Raw genomic sequence first — 20,210 nt, 5'->3', positions numbered from 1 at the left:
TATTTCCTATCCCGTGCGAATTTTGGAAAACCCAGCTTCATTTTTAGGGTTCCATACCTCAAAAGGAAAAAAGGGAACCCTTATAGGATCACTTTGTTGTCTGTCTGTCTGTCAGTCCGTCCGTCCGTCCGTCCGTCGTGTCCGTCAAGAAATCTATAGGGTACTTCCCGTTGACCTAGAATCATGAAATTTGGTAGGCAGGTAGGTCTTATAGCATAAGTACAGGAATAAATCTGAAAACCGCGAATTTGTGGTTACATCATTAAAAAAAATTAAAATGTGTTTCAATTTTCAAAATAAGATAGGAATTTAAGATAAGATATAAAATAAGATTTTTATTTATTTTTATATATAAAAGTTTTTGATTTATCGTGCAAAATGTTGGAAAAAATATCCGAGTACGGAAAACTCAGTGCGCGAGTCTGACTTGTACTTGGCGGGTATTTTTTCTTATATAAATCATAAAGGGAACTTAATATTATTAAAGAACTACATTAACTCTTGTATACATAATTTTTGGAGCCGGTGCCAATTAGCCGCATGGTCTAAGTATTTCATATGGTTTTGTGACTCCACATTGATACCTCATTGGAACGGACACAAAAAAAGATATAATTATAGACAACATTAACTCTTGTTATTACTTGGTAATAAATTAAATTATTTCTTCTTTTTTAGTGTTTGTGTTTTTCACAATTTTCAGTACTAGCTCACGTATTAAAATACTAGCCGATGCCCGCGACTTCGCCCGCGTGGATTTAGGTTTTTCGAAATCCCGTGGGAACTCTTGGATTTTCTGGGATAAAAAGTAGCCTATGTGCTAATCCAGGATATTATCGATCTCCATTCCAAATTAACGTAACAAAAGTAACAAACATACACACACACACACACACACACACACATACAAACTTTCGCCTTTATAATATTAGTGTGATGCCATGCCTGGTGAAAAATCTACTGTTTACTAAGCTATTACACTGATCGCAAGCAATCCACTCTTATCTGCTGAGGAGTTCCGTTCTCTGTCTTCGAATATAAACATATTCGAAGACAGAGAACGGAGCAGATCTTCACAAAATTTATAATGGGACTTCCTCTAAAGTAAGACCTACCAAACAAAAACTGAGCATTAAAATCGATTTCAATTTTGCGGAGTAATCGCGTAACAAACATACAGTCGAAGTGAGAACTTTCTCCTTTTTTTGAAGTCGGTTAAAAACTACACCAAACTAGAAAAAGTTAACATTCATAGGTTCATAAAACAGTAAACGTCTAAAATCCTACCCCAAAAGCATATTGTATTTTCTTTGCATAAAAATATAATTAAATTGACTGACAAACCAACAAACACTTTCGCTGTACATAATACAAACATTTTTTTAAAATGTTCAAAAAAATGTGTAAAATGTGCAAAATAAATAAATGAGAGTATAATTAATACATCGCTCACTGAGCAATCCTAAATGTCGTGATCCAGAATAATTTTCGATCAATAAATCGTAAAATGTGAACATTTCACATCCCTATCACTTGTTGTTTTACTTTCAAATGTCATAGTTTTCTAAAACGACCCTCATTTTTGAATTTTATCGCAAGAAACTGATAATGTAACCGCATACGCTCAAAATTATTGACAAACTACGATAGACCGCCATTTTTAAAAGTATACAAAATATTACGTATAAATCATCTACGTAAGGTATGGGGTTAAAATAGGGGTTTGAAATTTATATGAACGTGTGTAAGTTTTGAAGTTAAAATCATGAAATTGTAAATTTAAATTTATTGTGTCAAAATAATCATATCTTACAAATCGTTATTTTTAATATTTGTTATTTAAATACAGTTTATGGTACATAATATATATACCAAATTTTCATGTTCCTATTTTTTTTTTGTAATTTTTGGCTGTCTGTCTCTATGTGCGCGCATAACGCGAGAACCAATGAACGGATTAAATTAAATGAAATTTAGTGCAGTGGTAGCTGAAACTCCTGGTTAACATATAAGGTAGGACTTTTTATCCCGAAAAAAATTAGGGATTCTTCGGGATACGGGACCAAATTTAACGATTTTACTCCGTAACTCCGTCAAATTTGAAGCGATTTTCACATATTTTTTTTATAAAGATTGTCATGTTAGATTGGTACCATGTAAGTTTGGTGATGATGAACAGTTTCGGAAATAGAAGACGGAACTCCTCAATGGGAAGCAGCAAATCGATCGCGATCATTATAATAGGTTAGTAGAAGGTAGATTAATTATTATTAACCATAATACATAACATATAGCATATATTTATAATGTTTATTTATTATAATACCCTACCAAAGTTTCATAACAATCTGATCAGCGGTTTAGCCACCTATAGAACACAAACATACAAACATTGATTTTTATATATAAGACTAGCGACCCGCCCCGGCTTCGCACGGGTGGACACTACCACGAAAAATCCTATCTATTTTCCGGGATAAAATATAGCCTATACGGATTCGGAAGAATCCCTCTAAGTAATGGTAAAAGAAATTTTGAAATCGGTCCAGTAGTTTTTGAGCCTATTCAATAAAAACACAAAAAAATACAAAAATACAAAGGTTATCTCTTTATAATATTAGTATAGATAAGATAAGTAATTTCGATTAATTCTTTGGTAGTATCCAACACTAGCCTTCTCCTTTTAGCAAAGGTTGCCTGGTAGAGATTGCTCTAAGCAATAAGGCCGCCTTTGCACACAATTGTTTTTTCTAAAACGAAATTAATGTTGGTTGGTTGGTTGAGACTTCCGGACAATGGTTAAGACTTCCGGAAAGAGATTTGTAGCTTTTCGGAGTTATGTGCGTGAAATAAATAATAAAAAAATAAAAAATAATAAATATCAGTTTTAACGGCAAAGGAAAATATCGTGAGGAAACCTGCACACCTGGAAGTTCTCCATAATGTTCTCAAAGTGTATGAAGTCTACCAACCCGGACTTGGCCAGCGTGGTACACTATGGCCAAACCCCTTCTCGTTCTGAGAGGAAACCCGTGCTCTGTAGTGAGCCGGTGGTTGGTTGGTCGGTATGATGATGAAAGATATAGTATTATTAAGGATAAGCCCGTCTTTGAATATTTTGTTCCGTTTCCAGCGTGGCGGTATCCCTGGCAATGATGGTGACTCAGTTCGGCGTGGCCGTGGTGTACCTGCTGCTGGCGGCGCAGATCATCGAGCAGGTGTTCATGACGCTGGCCCCGACTGTCACCATCTGCATCTGGTACCTCGTGGTGGTCGGTGCGATGACGCCGCTCATGCTTTTTGGGACGCCTAGGGATTTCTCGTGAGTAAACCTCCGATCATTCATCCGTCGATCGTTTTAGGGTTTTGTGCCTCAAAAGGAAAAACGGAACCCTTATAGGGTCACTTTGTCGTCTGTCTTTCTGTCCGTCCGTGCGTCGGGTCTGTCAAGAAAACCTATAGGGTACTTCCCGTTGACTTAGAATCATGAAATTTGGCAAGTAGGTAGGTCTTATAGCACAAGTAAAGGAATAAATCCGAAAACCGTGAATTTGTGGTTACATCATTTAAAAAAAATCAAAACGTGTTTATATTTTCAAAGTAAGATAACTTTACCCAGGGGGGGTGTCATATGAAAGGGCATTACCTGTATATCCTAAAACAGATTTTTTATTTATTTTTATGCATAATACTTTTTGATTTATCGAGCAAATTGTCGGAAAAATATCCGAGTACGGAATCCTCGGTGCGCGAGTTCGACTCACACTTGGCCGCTTTTTTTCCGGTCGTAGTAGTTTAGTGTTGATTACGCTGCTCTTGTAAATGGTTATTTGGATTTGGCAATTTGTTTACCAAGCTGGCCCAGTGCAGATTGGCAGACTTTACACACTATTGAAAACATTATGGAGCACTCTCAGGGAGATTTCCTCACAACGTTTTCCTTCACCGTTCCTTCACCTTAAAGGCATATTACCGTAATTCATACTAATTACGAAAGTGCGTCTATCTGTCTGTCTCATTGCCTGGTACTTCTTCACGACTCAAACATTGGAACGATGTTGATGCAAAATACTTGCCTAATATGGCATACATGCACAGAAGTAGCTTGCGCGTTAAAGAATTTTAATCTTGAAAATCGAATAGTTCCACGGGATTTGGAAAAAAACTAAGTAAATCCACGCAGACATCATAATATTATTATTTTTAGGGTTCCGTACTTCAAAATGTTCGTCTGTCTGTCTGTCTTTCCGTCTGTCCGCCGTGTCTGTCAAAAAAACCTATAGGGTACTTCCCGTGAACCTAAATCATGAAATTTGGCAGATAGGTAGATCTTTTAACACAAGTAAAGGAATAAATCGCGAATTTGTGGTTACATCATTAAAAAAAATTAAAACGTGTTTCAATTTTCAAAGTTAGATAAATATATCAAGTGGGGTATCATATGAAAGGGCCTTTACCTGTACATTCTAAAACAGATTTTTATGTATTTTTATGTATACCTAATAGTTTTTGATTTATCGTGCAATATGTTGGAAAAATACCCGAGTACGGAACCCTCAGTGCGTGAGTCTGACTCGCACTTGGCCGATTTTTTACTATGTTGCGGGCATCAGCTTGTTCATAATATTTTTACCTATTCATGTTAGTTGGTTAGTAGCCTATAGCTGGACCAACTAACATGCTATAATACCTACCTATCGTCGTTTTTAAGATTTTACATGAACTATTGATATAAATTACGAATACTACATAATGTTTTTTAAAATAAAATTATGTCAATTTTTATCGAGTATCGATTTATCGATAAGGCAAGCTTTAAAACACATTCAGGCTCCGCCCACACGTCATTTTGGGTATCTCGGAGGCTTCATGCTTGAAATCAACTAACTGTCCTAATAGAATTTATAAATTAATAAATATGACCTTCTGTTGTTTGTTTTGATATTCATTAAATATCTTATTATTCTTAAGATATTTATTATGTTATTTAACAAGATAATTATTTAATTAAGAAATATAGAAAATGTTAACTGACTCCATTTTGACGAATCAAGTTGGTCACGCCAGAGGGCGCCTCGGCGGGAAAAGCCAAGAAGAAGAGTGAAAGACTAGACATGTTTCTGAATACCTAATTTTATTAATGGGATTTTGAAGGCTAGAGTGTAAATAATTATCATTGTGACTTGAATTAATGTTTATCAAGATCTACGAATTTCAATAATGGCTTAATATTCTGGGATTGTCGCCGACATATTATATACCTGTACGCTCTTCGCTTAGTCTGTGGTTCCTTTCTTGTTTTATAATCTGTAATTGCATTCATACATTGGTTCTTTTGGTTTGAATTGAACCAATAACGGGGCTCGTTCATTCGTGAGCATACGTTTACAATCGGTTATCTTCGGGAAGAAAGGAACAAGACAAGGGAGTAGGCCCTCGTCTACCGCCGACATTAGAACTGGCTGACCATCGTTAAAATTAAAGAGGACAATCAAATTTGTATCTAGTTAATCAATATTTCGTCACCGCGGTGAACAAGAACTAAAGTGTGCTGTGCAGTGTTAATACAACGTGCAACTGATAACTTATAATCATTGACGCCATCATCAATCTATGTGGAAATACGCAAGATAACCTGGTCACACATCTGGCTTTGGAAGGCTCAACATTCTGATAGTAAAATATGTAAGTACCTGTTTGTTGTGTTCGAGTCAACCAAAGAGCGAGTAAACGACAGAAAGCAACCCAAAACCCAGTATTCCGAACACAGACGGACGTCATAGAATCTGGAATAAAGCTGGATGCATGTCGCCACAATACCTACTTACGTAATGTAGATACCTAGTACCTAGCATGTAGTAGGTACTACCTACCTAGATACAAAATAGCAGTAGGTGAAAGTGTAGTTGAGTGGTAACATTTTTATCATAGTACCTACAAGAAGTGGCAAACTACAATTGAATTCTGCTTCGCTGGGATGCGTCAAACCGGTTTAGCACTGTATGGTACCTACTACCACAAACCTATTGTAAGGTTATTTTTAAAAAGTTGATTTGAGTTGTCAAAAATAATATAAAATTATTAATTTACCTAATGCAGGTAGTTTGATAAAATCGATATTTGGCTCATTCGATGTCATACCTACAATCTGTTGCTAGGTGGCCAACAAGATTGAACTTGCATAAATACGGGTGTTTCGAAGGTTTTAGTTCAGTCTCCTTCTGAGATTCGGAGCGATATCGCATATTTTCGGTATTTGGGTTGTGAACTGATAATTAGATGTTGTGATAGCAATCACGCTCTAATTAAATTATTTATTTTGGCATTAGTTTGTTTAGATTAAAACTCTCGGATAACCTTACACATTAAACTTGTGTTTTTTTTGTGTTGGTTTTGGAGAGGACATTCCAATAATTCGATAAAAATATTTAAATAATACCTGCTTTTCTGAGTGACGCCAATAATTCAGAAGTGGGATGTGTCTCACGTTGCCTTAATTTCGCTTTGGTATCTTTTTGTAAACAACCCACATTTGATTAAATTTTTTTATTGAGTTTGATTTGGTGATTAAAATTTCTAGTTTTTTTTTTAAGAATTTAGTCTTTTGTGTAGTGGAAAGTAATTTGCAATAAGTGGTTCAGATTTCGTATACATCGAATGAGAAGTTAGTCGTTTGGATTTATTGTTGATTTGATATTAAAACTGAGAGTTCGGCAGTTCAAGGATAGGTTTTAATGATTTGACGGAGGGCAGGATAGCCCATGATTTGGATTTGACTTAGGGCAAGGAAGCCCGCGACTGACATGACAAGATTATTTAGAAACACGAGGGCGTGTTAAATTCAGGACGGCCGAACTGTAAGGTTATTTTTAAAAAGTTGATTTGAGTTGTCAAAAATAATATAAAATTATTAATTTACCTAATGCAGGTAGTTTGATAAAATCGATATTTGGCTCATTCGATGTCATACCTACAATCTGTTGCTAGGTGGCCAACAAGATTGAACTTGCATAAATACGGGTGTTTCGAAGGTTTTAGTTCAGTCTCCTTCTGAGATTCGGAGCGATATCGCATATTTTCGGTATTTGGGTTGTGAACTGATAATTAGATGTTGTGATAGCAATCACGCTCTAATTAAATTATTTATTTTGGCATTAGTTTGTTTAGATTAAAACTCTCGGATAACCTTACACATTAAACTTGTGTTTTTTTTGTGTTGGTTTTGGAGAGGACATTCCAATAATTCGATAAAAATATTTAAATAATACCTGCTTTTCTGAGTGACGCCAATACTATCTACCTAGTGGCAAACGCTCCCTGCAGCTTGCTGCAGCGCTTGTATAATACTAGCGACCCGCCCCGGCTTCGCACGGGTGGACATTTATTTTTTCTATTTTCCGGGATAAAATATAGCCTATACGGATTCGGAAGAATCCCTCTAATTAATGGTAAAAGAAATTTTGAAATCGGTCCAGTAGTTTTTGAGCCTATTCAATACAAACATACAAAAAAAAAACTAAATTAAAATCGGTCCATTCGTTTAGGCGCTACGAGGCTACAGACAGATACACAGATACACAGATACACAGATACACACGTCAAACTTATAACACCCCTCTTTTTGGGTCGGGGGTTAAAAATACAAAGGTTTCCTCTTTATAATATTAGCATAGATAGACAACATGTTTCAACTATGTAGGTATTAATAAAAATAATTAGGTTTTAATGACTTTTCAGGCGCAGTGGTAAGCGCTATAAGTGGGAGGTCCCGAGTTCGATTCCCGACAGGGGTTTGGAATTTCTTAATCTCTGTTCTGGTCTTGTGGGATGCTTTGGTCGTGACTAGTCACCGTCATAGCGACAAAGCCGTGCCGCCAAGTGATTTAGCGTTCCAGCAGGATGACGTGTAGCATTTAGCAACCAAAGGGGCGTGCGTCCGTCCGTCCCATCATAAAGTGGGCGTAAAAACGTATGTGATTCTGATCGTCTTGTATCGCGTTATCATGGCATACCTACACGCACCCATTTACAAGGTACAACACAGAAATGAATGTGTCTTCAAATTGGCATGATGCCTATGTCAAAAATAAATTATTCCTTAGGAATTATTAAACTTAAATTATTAAATATTAAATTATTAATTATATTGAAATTCGTAAAATCCTCATCCGCTGATAGTTTCAATAATCGATTTAACTAAATAAATAAGTATGTCAATTTACGTTAAATGTTTATTACGTCACAATATATATTATGTATTGTGCGCGACAGGACCCGCTGCGGGTGAGCGCGTGTGACGTGCGTGTATGCGGGGCGTCCTCCCGCCTCATACCACGATTGCCATCTCAACCTGTCGCGTACTATATGTCATACACGCTCCCTTACTAAGCGAGTGTTTTGACATCAATAAACAAATAATAAATAAATAATAAATAATAGTTTATTCGCTGGAATGTGAGTACAAGTACCTAGGTCCATTTAATTGAGTTACCTTACACATTCTACCAGGTCTTGGTGTGCAAATAATAAATTAGTAAATCTTATACGTAATATTCCAATTATTCTGGTTCATTATCATAGGTATGTTGAAATTAAGAATTTAGACAATACTCAATCGAATAAAATGAGAAATTCCATGTCATTGAAGTCAACATTAAAATAAAAACAATGTACAGGAATAACACAAATATAGTCAATTAACAAAAAAAAAAAAAATAAGTAGAACAAGATCACAGTTTGTCAGAGTTTGATAAAATGACGCAGATTTCACTAGTAACTAGTCATCATGTCTATTTACAGGTTCCTGGGAGTGATAGCGTTCTTCGCAGCGGTAGTGGCCTGCATCCTCTACTTCATTCAGATGATGAACGACGTGCGGCCCTTCGTGTTCCGCTGGGGCATCCACGGCTTCAGCGACTTCTTCCTGGCCATGGGCATCATCATGTTCGCGTTCGGCGGCGCCTCCACCTTCCCCACCATACAGAACGACATGACTGACAAAACGAAGTTCAACAAAAGCCTGCAGTATGGCTTTACTGGTGAGTTTCTCAATCTCTTTATCTCTGGATCCATTGTTCTTTGCTGAGGGTCATTGTTATTTACACAAGATAGAATTTTTACAGATATTGTTGGTGCTTGCATGATTTCTAACATAATACTAAACGTACGGCGACGCCGTTAATTATTTGGAATGTATTATAGGTATTATTAGTTGGAATGTATCCGGAATGAAGCCTAATTTTGTAATTAGGTCTGATCAATTGGTTTTGTATTTAAAATATCTTTTATGTTTTAGCGATGCTGGCCCTATACCTGCCCATCGCAACAGCCGGCTACGCGGTGTACGGAGAGTCAGTGGGCTCGAACTTCATCACTTCATTGGGGCCCAGTGCTCTGAGCCTCGTTGGCAACGTGCTGATGGCTATCCACCTCATCTGCGCCTTCATTATCCTCATCAACCCTGTCTGCCAGGAGTTGGAGGAGCTGTATAGCATTCCCACAGGTTAGTATGGTTTTCTCAGGTGAGTGTGAAAGACAGTCTTCCTGGCGTAGTGGTAAGCGCTTTGTTCTTATTAATGGGAGGTCTACCGTAGTTTGAAGTTATACAATTTCTGGTCTGGTCTAGTGGGAGGCTTCGGCCGTGGTTAGTTTTCTTCCTACTGGCAAAGCTGTGCGGCCAGCGATTTAGCGTTCCGGTCCGATGCCATGTAGAAACCAAAGGAGTATGGGCTTAATGAAAACTTCTAGGTGAGCCCGCTTCCATCTTAGACTGCATCATCACTTATTACCAGGTTAGATTGCAGTCAACGGTTAACTTGTATCTGAATAAAAATAAGTAAAAAAGCTTCTATATTAATTATTTCATCTTCAGATTCCGTCGGTTATCGCGCACTAGCCCGGGTATCCATCATGGCGGGCATCCTCTTCATTGGCGAGAGCATTCCCCGCTTCTACACTATCCTGGCATTAGTGGGAGGCACCACCATTGCCTTCCTTACGTTCGTGCTGCCTTCTTACTGCTACCTCAACATCATCAGCCAGCCACCCAGGGAAGGCCAGCAGGCACCGTAAGTGTTATAACTCTTTCTACTTGCTTCTACAAACTCATTTAGAAAGAGGGTTCTAACTTCTACCCCAATCATCACCTTCCTCACTTCGTGTTGCTGTCTTACTCCTTAATCATCAGCTGCCCGAAGGAATTGCAGAAGATTGTGTGTCAAGAAGAATAGGAATCTGTTCCTCTGAATCAAGTCTACATTTCAATTGTCTCTTTTGTCTTCAGTGAGGTGGCCAGCTGGGTCAAGTACGCGTGCTGGCAGATCGTCGTGGGCGCTACCCTGGTCGGAGTGGCGGCCACGTACAGCGCCATCAGCGCCATCTTTAGCACCGCCATGACCACGCCTTGCTATCTGAAGTAGACAACCACGCAGCCTTTATACAACTACGGAGAGAAGTTAGTATAAGGCTCCCTCTGTTCTGCAATCCCATACAAATGACAAAGACAAAAAACTCAGTGGGCGTTAACGAAAGCGAAACTATTTTCGAATTAGATTTCGAATGTTTTCTGAAAACATTTTCAAATTGGATTGCGAAAGTGTTCTGAAAATATTTTCGAATTGAACTTTCAATGTTTTTTGTAAACACTTACTATATATAATTTTTCAGGGTTTTCAGGGGATGCAGGTTCATATCCTGCCGGTCGGTCCCGCAATTTTGGATAGGTATATGTACTAAAAAAAAAAAAATTTTTAAATATGTTTGTGATTGGTTGGATTATCCACTCAAAATGGTTAACGCCCACTGAGTGCTTGCTCTTTGTCATTTGTATGGGATTACGTAACAGAGATCACTATACTAAGTTCTCTCCGTGGATTGAGTATAGTTAGAGTGCTGGTGGCAGTATCGGTATAATATGTTTACCTCGTCAATATAATACTTAGTTTAAAGCTCAAAAAGACACACAAAATGGCAAGATGGTGTCGCAGATTTTTGAAAAAAAAAATAAGTTTGAATGTATGTTCCAAGCTGCTTGCTTTTGCCTGGTATTTAGTTTTTATTATATTACATAGAAAAAATACCATTAGCCAAATGTCTAATACTTGAAATTATGATATGTATCGAAAAACAATAATAAATTACTCATTAACCAGAAGACGCATTATCATAAGTTCATTTCGCATTATCAATAGAAGTCTGACGACGAGATATTATTATGTACATCAGATATTTGTGTGGATGCGATCCTGAACATTGAGGATTTATCATAGTTTGTTTTTCTTTTTGGATTCTAGAATTTTTCTAGATTTTTTTGTTTAAATCCATCTATACATTAGGACTAGGCTAAGTCGTAGTACGTATTTTGTAATAAACGAATTCAGTTTGATCTGCTATGTTATGAAGAGGAAAATTTAATAAACGTGATATTTTTCCGATTATGTTTATCCGTAAAGTGCAACGGCGACTTTTGTTGACTGGTGTTTAAAAATGATGGATCCTTATCGTTTTGCATACCTAATGAACTAAAATTCGTGTAGATTGGTTACCTATTTTGTAAGAAATTGTACCGTATTGAGTAAATCTAATTTTATATCAATTTTATTATTATATAAATAGCTTGGTAGCCTGTAAATTACTATATTAGTTTTTAGGCTACCTAGCTTCAAGTTTTACCTTTAGTTTAGTGTTAGGTAAGTATAATTTAATAAACGACCATAATGTTTAGGTATGCTTACTTACCTACTTAATGTTGTATTATGAGTAGGTACAATACGAATGTTTTCGTTGTTGTACTATTTTATACATTAATATACGTATTTTTCTTAATAAACGTTATAATATTACCTGACTTGTGTAGTTTTATTTTGAACTAGCCGATGCCCGCGACTTCGCCCGCGTGGATTTAGGTTTTTCGAAATCCCGTGGGAACTCTTTGATTTTCCGGGATAAAAAGTAGCCTATGTGCTAATCCAGGATATTATCTATCTCCATTCCAAATTTCAGCCAAATCCGTCAAGTAGTTTTTGCGTGAAGGAGTAACAAACATACACACACACATACAAACTTTCGCCTTTATTATATTAGTGTGATGTGATTCGCTATACACACCTGTTTCTTCTTTCTTTATATAGTCGTTATCCCTTTCCATTAATCACATAATCGTACGAGTTCTCTTGGAGGGGGGGGGGGGGGGGGGGGGGAGGTGGCATAGGTCCGCAATGGTGCCTACCATTAGCTACTATTTAGTGATAATAACCGAAACCGATAATTATACCTATCCGTTTTTCGAACTATGTGCATCACTCTGGTCCCTACAGCTATACGTACCTATATCAAATGCTTACCAACCTGTAAGTCACACTTAACCCCCCGCGAAGTAGATATTTGCGTATTCTGATATCACTGACGAGCTCAAGTGATAAAGACAAAGAGATAATATAACAGCTACCTAATTGAGTATTTGTATAGTGATTAACACACACAAAAATGTGAACATTTGTCGATGGATTGTGAAGTGATATCTTTCAAAGAGAAAATACATACATAACCAGTTAATGCCATCATCATCTTCATTCATCAACCCATCGCCAGCCTTTCTGAGTATGGGGTCTCCTCTTAGAATGAGATGGGTTTGAAAGTTCACCATGCAGGTCAAGTGCGGTTTAGCCAACTTAGGTAGGTCATCAGGTCACACATCTTTGAGAACATTATGGAAAGTTCTCAGGCATGCAGGTTTCCCCATGATGTTTTCTTTCACATAAAACTTCTTGTCAACTATGCCATCGTGGTACATGGTTCATGGTATGGCTGCTTGTTTAAGGTGAAGCTTCGAGATTTTTTACAAGTTTCTTATCTGTCCTGAACTGTATAGTGTCTGGGACGGTAGCCAAGATTCACTGCGGATCAGTATATGCCTAAGAAGTCATCCTACTTATCGATAAAAAGTAAACCTCACTATCTTGTTCTATAAAGGCATAGATATATAATAATAATAATTTTACATGTACGCTAGATATGCTTTTGCCGTGCCGAACAAAATGACTATTCTTTTCTGGGTCGATCCGAAACGTCCAGCTAAGCTTAGCTACTAGCACTTAAAATTGATACTTTTAGTCAAATAGTATCCTAACATATGACCCATAACACTAACACATGACTCATGAGTACCGAGTAGGCTTACGTGACGCCATAATAGATAGGTATGACGCTCACAGCACTGCTACTATCAGCGCCAAAATGGGGATAGTCAAGTTGCTTCAAAAACACGTCGTCAATCGCAGATCCAGCGTACTATGTAATATAATAATATATCAGTGTATCAAGGGCATTTGTCGCAATAATTGTTGAATATTTGTCAATAAATAATAATCAACTGTAAAGTTCATGCGATTACGCATTCTTAATACGTTAGTATTGTTTATGTCAATAACATAATACGAACCTACGCTTTTGTTTAATTTTACCCGACTGTGGCAAAGCCAAAAGGAAGGGTTATGATTTTAGCAGTCTATGTATGTATGTTTGCATCCAGATTCTGTGTGTTCCACCGTGTTGCCTAACCAAAAAACGAACCAAATACCTAAACATCAAAAATACCTAAACATCATTTTCATCCAAAAAAGAGAGGGGTCTCCAAATTTTTTTTTTTGCTATTGTAAAAACACAACTACAAAGCAAAACAAAATATAGGCAAGTAGGTACAATTTGGTGGCAATGGCAATTCACAATAAGAAAACTAGGAAATAAATGATAATCTTCAAACGGCTGAACAGATTTTCTTCACCTTTCAAACAAAAAACTAAATCAAAATCGGTTCTTTCATTTAGGAGCTACGATGCCATAGACAGGTACACAACACACACAGATACACAGATACATTGACACACAGATACACACGTCAAACAAAAAAAAAAGAGGGGAGTAAATTTATACACCCTTCTTTTTGGGTTGGGGGTTAAAAAGGTAAAAAAAATAATTTTTATCCGATTGCGTCGGGGGACTGCTAAAGGTACCAGAAACTATTTTTTCTCTAACAGATGACTTTCATAGCGGTTTCCGTTACCTTTAAGCGGTCCCCTAAGGCGACGAACGCTTGGTCTCTTACGATAGTATAAACACTAAGCTTCATGGAGTAGATAGGTCTATACAGTTTTTCGACTTTGCTTCCACACATTGCTTCTGCTATGTCATTTAGTGGGTTAAAATTCTGGATATTGATAACGCAAAGAAGTGTAGTTAGTCAGTACTCACTCAGACTCAGTCAAGAACCAAGACGAGACTCGCAGAGTACAGACGCGATCTCTCAAGACATTCAGCATCCACGCTCATCTCGACCCGGACGCTTCTACGCTGATAAGGTTAGTCGATGTTTTATTATCATTTTTTATAATTATACCTATCTACGAGTATAAAGTAGAGGTCTCCAAAAATTCGTAGATAAAATACAGCTAATCACACAATTGTTTCGTGCTGAGCTCGTGCCTTTGACTTGCCTCGCCAGGGTCGTAATGCGTAGTGTATATAATACTTAGGGCCAGCATTGCGTAAGTTATCACATGGTCTAGGACCATAGGGGATAGATTTATTCACTATAGTGCACCGTGAAAGAGATGGCAGTGAAGCAATGTTGGCCGCGGTGGTAAATAAATATTGCGGTTTAAAATATAGGTACTACTTTAATAAACAAAAAATAAATTTCATGACGTTTTGGGAAATTGTACTTTTTTTAACTATAATTTTTTTTAAATCAGTTACATTTTCCTATTATTTGTTATTATAGCGGCAATAGAAATACACATTCTGTGATCAACTTTCTACTTATTTACGGTTCATGAGATACAGCCCACTGACAGACAGACGGACGGACGAACAGCGTAGGCTTAGTAGGGTCCCATTGGCAGCCTTCGGATACGGAACCCTAAAAAGCAGATATTGAAATATCAGACTTATTGTATTTATAGTATTCATCAAAGCTTACGAAAATCGCATTTTTTAAATAAGGCCCTTAACGTCTATGTACAGTTACCGTTAAACTTTTAACGTTAATTTAAGCTAAATGGGTTGCACCGACAGGGTTTGTTATCTTTGAACGAAAATTTTACCTTTAGATAACCTTAATCAATTATATTATGAAGGTATGACTATGAATGTAGGTGCCTACTGACTTGTGCAATCACTTATTTTTTGTTTTATTTTCAACGGTATTTTAAACAAACCTTTGAGCATTTCGGCAATGAAAATGTATGAATTCGTCAGTGATTCTCTCAATTTTTTTTTTTAACTATGTAAAACTCTAAGCAAAGTATTTCCTACTCTGTAGCATTTACGTTTAATTTGAACTAAATAGCTCAAGGCTACGCGGAGATCAATAGATCATGCACTGATTAACTAAATATCACTTTAGACTCTTACTAATTATACTTATTATCATTAACTATAGTAGTTCGCCCCTAACTTAGACCTCGTAAAAATGTATTTTTGAAACGACAGAGGGATTTTTTGTCATACGATTTTCCATCTGTATATAGACCTAAAATTAAAATTAAAACAGAGTTAGATAGTTAAAATATAATATACTAGCGACCCGCCCCGGCTTCGCACGGGTGGACATTTATTTTTTAAGCTCTCTGAACCCCTGCGGTTTCGCCGTGCGAGTCGTGCGACACCATCATTCATTTTAATACCAATTACAATTTTAAATTCGTAATATCTTTTGAATGGATTGTCCGATTGGAATAAAATAAAAAGTAATTTATAGCTATTGAAACAATCTTGCTCAATAAATAGTTTATTTGGATAAGGATTAGTATTTGACGATAATATGATGAATAAACATAGGCTAATAATTTTAATTACTTTTATTCTATGGAAAAGTGGTTATAATGGCTAAAATATAAATGTTTGGTTTATACTATTGCGCACTTTTTTGTAGGCATTATTGAGTTCTACAACTTTTCTATAGAAGTCAACCATACATCTCTAACCATTTAGGCAGCGTTCGCGAGAATCGTTAACGTACGGCAGTTTTTTCGACGCCTTACTCCACCCTTACTCCACAATTTTCACTACCACGAAAAATCCTATCTATTTTCCGGGATAAAATATAGCCTATACGGATTCGGAAGAATCCCTCTAAGTAATGGTAAAAGAAATTTTGAAATCGGTCCAGTAGTTTTTGAGCCTATTCATTACAAACATACAAAAATACAAAGGTTTCCTCTTTATAATATTAGTATAGATAAAAATATAAGTACAGAAGATACTGACCTATTCTAAGCTTGGGCAGCTTTCTAGTTAACGTAAGAAAACTCGATTATTACTCGCAGATAAGTCTTATATTATTATGTATACGTTTACGTATTACGTTACGTAAGTCTTAACACGCACAAAAAGGCCCGGTTAACGTAAAAAAACTCGATTATTAAGTACTCGTAGTTTAAGTGCGGAAACCAGCCCAGAGAGAAGAGAAGTACTCGTAGATAAGTCTTATATTATTCCGTATACGTTTACGTATTACGTTACGTAAGTCTTAACACGCACAAAGTGGCCCGAGCGAATAATAAAATATTATTATTCACTTATCAGCGTAAGCAATACGCTTGTCTTTGTCTGAAAATGCGCTTATGAAATGTACCTACCGCAATTCGCGTCGCACACCAACATTTGCAGTAGGTACCTACTCGAGGATCCGCCGATACATTGCCGGCAATCTATGTATTTTGAAAGAGCCTTTGTAAATTATTTATCCCTGACATTTTTTGGAGACATGGAGCTTTTGGCGCATCTATATTCTCTGACCAGGGCGCGTTTGGAACCCTCGTAGCTTTAGTTTTAAAGTTTACGTTTATTGATTATCACCATCTCACCATCACATCATTGTTTCCCAAATTCAACAGTTGACAATCAAAAAGTGTACAAGGTATAGTTTGTCTAATTTCAAATGACGCGCCCAACTACATGATTTAGATGTGTGAGTCAAATATTAATAACGACACTCCATCTGTTGAGAAGGGAGTATTACTGGACTATAACTAGGATCTATAGAAACATTTTTTGTGTTGTATATGTCGCAGTTGGTCGCAGGTATATTGTCAAAGCCGCGATATTACAAACTCACTAGTGATATTATAATTAAACGGTAGGAGGATAAATCCTTTGAGTTCGAGTTTATTTAACAAAGTTTTGCCTTTTCCATGAATTTCAGTAAAAATATAATCAATCATGGTGCTATGCAGTGTGCTGCGGACGCTGAGCAGGCTTAGCAGACCTCACGTGACGCATTGCTGCAGAAGAGCGTTGTACTGCACTAAGAGTAAAGGTAACCAACCATTTGCTGAAATGAGTAACTTACTGAATAAGGTATACCTACTAGCTGATGAGACGAGACCTTACAGTCTAACAGATCGGAATAGACGATATGAATGAGCTTTTTCTACTAATATTTTTGAATAATTTTAACTCTCATTTATTTATTTTTCCCATTTTATCCTATTTTTAAACAAAAAACAATAAAATAACAAAAATAACAGAAACACAGAAAATATAACAGAAACAACAGAAAAAACAACAGAAACACAGAAAAAATAACAGACTTATATTGAATAATTATTATTAGCATCTCGTAGCATATATTTTTCATCACTCATCAAAATAACTTAATACTAATAACTTAAAAGATGCTTATTGTATTTTTGCATTGCGATAACGAGCGAAAGCGAAATTTATTCGGCTAGCGAATTGGATAAATCATTTGTATAATTTTATAATTCAAGCACCTTCTACTGGCTATGGTACTATTTACAGTGTACGTAGATAGGTACTTAATTAAATAATGGAAATACTAAATGGCGAACAAAATATTTTGTTGTATACTTACTTAGCTAAGTAGATTTTATTGTTTCTCTTCGCTTTTTCTTAATATCTAGGTAAATAATATAATTATTGAATGAAGCAGTTATCTACAGAAATACTTAATTCTGATTTACTAACTCCGAATGTTACCTATTCACATTACTCACACAAACGCAATTTTACTATACAGCATGGTAAAAAAATCGATTTATATATTATTTTGAAGAGATTATGTATTAAAAAAAAACGATTATTTTCATTTATAATGGCGTTGAATGTTTCAGGTCGCTATTACACCAAAGACCACGAATGGCTGACAGTAGATGCAGGAGTCGGCACTGTCGGCATATCTAAATATGCTCAGGTATTTATAAGCTGGATTATTCTCATGCTGATGGTCAACGCTGGCGCTTGTAATTTTATGTTATAGCGGCATTCTGTGAAAATTTCAACTGACACTGACAGACGGATGGACGGACAGCGGAGTCTTAGGGCCGGCCCACATACCTATGGCGGAGCGTAGCGCAGAGCATTTTTCACAGTCAAAATATTATCGACATTGTCCTCATTGAAATAATATCTAAAATCAATTGTGCATCCGTGCGGATACTCGCGCATCCGCGCGCAGTCCCGCGCGTGCTCGCGCATTCTCTGGTAGAAATTCGCGTAATGTGTCACGCGATATATGTGCGCCGCCATATGTGCGCCGGCCCTTAGGTAGATCTATAGAGCGTACATTGACTTTGCTCAGACTTTACTCAGAGTTAAAACGAGACAGATTTTTGTGGAAGTCATACATCTGTCTCGTTTTAACTGAATCTTAAGTTTGAGCAAAGTCAAAGTCAAAGTGGTAATAGGGTCCCGTCGGCACGCTTCGAGTACGGAACTCTAAAAAGCTTTTTTGTTATAAACGTTTCAGGAAGCTTTAGGAGAAGTGGTGTTTGTCCAGCTGCCAGAAGTGGGCACGACGGTGGCAGCTGGAGAAGAGTGCGGAGCTTTGGAGAGCGTCAAGGCGGCTAGCGAGATTATTGCTCCAGTCTCCGGGACCGTGAGTATCTGTACTAATTCTTTGTCTTGTGAGTTACAAGTTCCAGCTTGATCTTCAGCTGGGTCAATATCTTTTTCAATCTGGTCCCTGGTTCGCCCTGTGGTCTTATTTGAGGGAGGTATCAGGTTCTATTCCCTACAGGGGAAAATTGGAGTTTCTAAATTTTCTCTGGTCTGATCTGGCGGGAGGCTTCGGCCGTGGCTAGTTACCATTACCACCGCAAGTGATTTAGCGTTTACGGATTGTGCCACACATGGCATATTCTTCTGTCAAGCTTTAGTCAGTGTAATGTGTGGCATGCCTATCAAAAAATAAACATTCTTTCTTTCTAATTTTAGATAGTAGAAAAGAACAGTCCAGTGGAGTCCACGCCATCGCTGATCAACAAGTCCTGCTTCGAGGAAGGTTGGCTGTTCCGGGTGAGGCTCAGCGCGCCGGAGGAGCTGCAACAGTTGATGGACCAGGTGGCCTACGATAAATTCCTGGAGGAAACTCACTGACACACCGATTGTGAAACCAAGGCCGGCCCAAAGGTGATGCGGGCATTGCGACATAAAGGGGGAGCGAACCAAACAAATGCGCCTGTAACTTAAAAAAAAATTAAAATGTAAAGAAAGTAGATAATGCCCACGACTTCATCCACGTATTAATATTTTAAAAATCCCTTAGGGACTCTTTGATTATCCGAAATGAAATCTAGACTTGTGTGACTAAATGCGAAAATGTGTTTGTTGGTGGTCACGTCGCAATAGAACAACAGATTAACATAGGCATAGTTAGATTTGGAGAGTTACGTATGCCATTTTTTTATCCCGGAGGGTTCCCACGTGATTTTAAAAAACCTTAATCCACACGGATGAAGTTGCGTGCATCATCTGGTAATTCATAAAAGAAATTCTGCTTGCTCGCACTGATTCAGCTTCTTTACCTACTTTGGATGAAGATTTGGTGGTGAGTTTATTCACTGTGTATATACCTACTATATAAGTAAAAAGATAAAACCTGTACCAATGTTTTAGTATTTAAAATAAGAATTTGTTTTGATAAGATTTTTATTGCATTTTTTATTATCTAAATAAAGATACTTAACATTGTTGTTTTAATTACGAAATATGCAAATGCAAAAGCATTTACTTTTACTTTTTGTATACTCAATCATTCACTTAGCATCATCATCTATTGCTCCCAGACTGCTGAGGTAGGTACCTACTTACTGTATTTTGTTCGCGGAGGACAAAAGTTCCTCATTTTTTAACCCCCGACCCAAAAAGAGGGGTGTTATAAGTTTGACGTGTGTATCTGAGTATCTGTGTAT

At 37.0% G+C, this 20,210-nt stretch overlaps 2 protein-coding genes across 5 annotated transcripts in view; both read left to right on the top strand.

Annotated features, from left to right (window-relative positions):
• The window catches only part of LOC123880360 (amino acid transporter AVT1D-like), a 36,490-nt gene extending 24,645 nt beyond the window's left edge, over positions 1–11,845 (top strand). For 3 of the 4 annotated variants that reach the window (XM_045928461.1, XM_045928463.1, XM_045928464.1), the window contains exons 5-9: positions 3,134–3,322; positions 8,800–9,038; positions 9,296–9,502; positions 9,872–10,067; positions 10,283–11,845. In XM_045928461.1, coding sequence (XP_045784417.1) covers positions 3,134–3,322; positions 8,800–9,038; positions 9,296–9,502; positions 9,872–10,067; positions 10,283–10,418 — 967 coding nt within the window. In that variant the 3' untranslated portion in view covers positions 10,419–11,845. The remainder of the gene's footprint in view (positions 1–3,133; positions 3,323–8,799; positions 9,039–9,295; positions 9,503–9,871; positions 10,068–10,282) is intronic. The other variant, XM_045928462.1, reaches the window with a different exon arrangement.
• A 2,382-nt stretch (positions 11,846–14,227) lies between these two features.
• Positions 14,228–20,022, top strand: LOC123880005 (glycine cleavage system H protein-like). The gene is made up of 5 exons (XM_045927857.1): positions 14,228–14,354; positions 17,201–17,314; positions 18,132–18,211; positions 18,767–18,895; positions 19,234–20,022. The coding sequence occupies exons 2-5, from the start codon at positions 17,218–17,220 to the stop codon at positions 19,393–19,395; spliced, it is 468 nt and encodes a 155-aa protein (XP_045783813.1). The 5' UTR covers positions 14,228–14,354; positions 17,201–17,217; the 3' UTR covers positions 19,396–20,022.
• The last annotated feature ends 188 nt before the right edge of the window (positions 20,023–20,210 follow it).

This window comes from Maniola jurtina, chromosome Z (assembly GCF_905333055.1).
Source record: "Maniola jurtina chromosome Z, ilManJurt1.1, whole genome shotgun sequence".
Classification (NCBI taxonomy): Eukaryota; Metazoa; Arthropoda; class Insecta; order Lepidoptera; family Nymphalidae; genus Maniola; species Maniola jurtina.
This window is presented reverse-complemented; position numbering and strand designations above follow the sequence as displayed.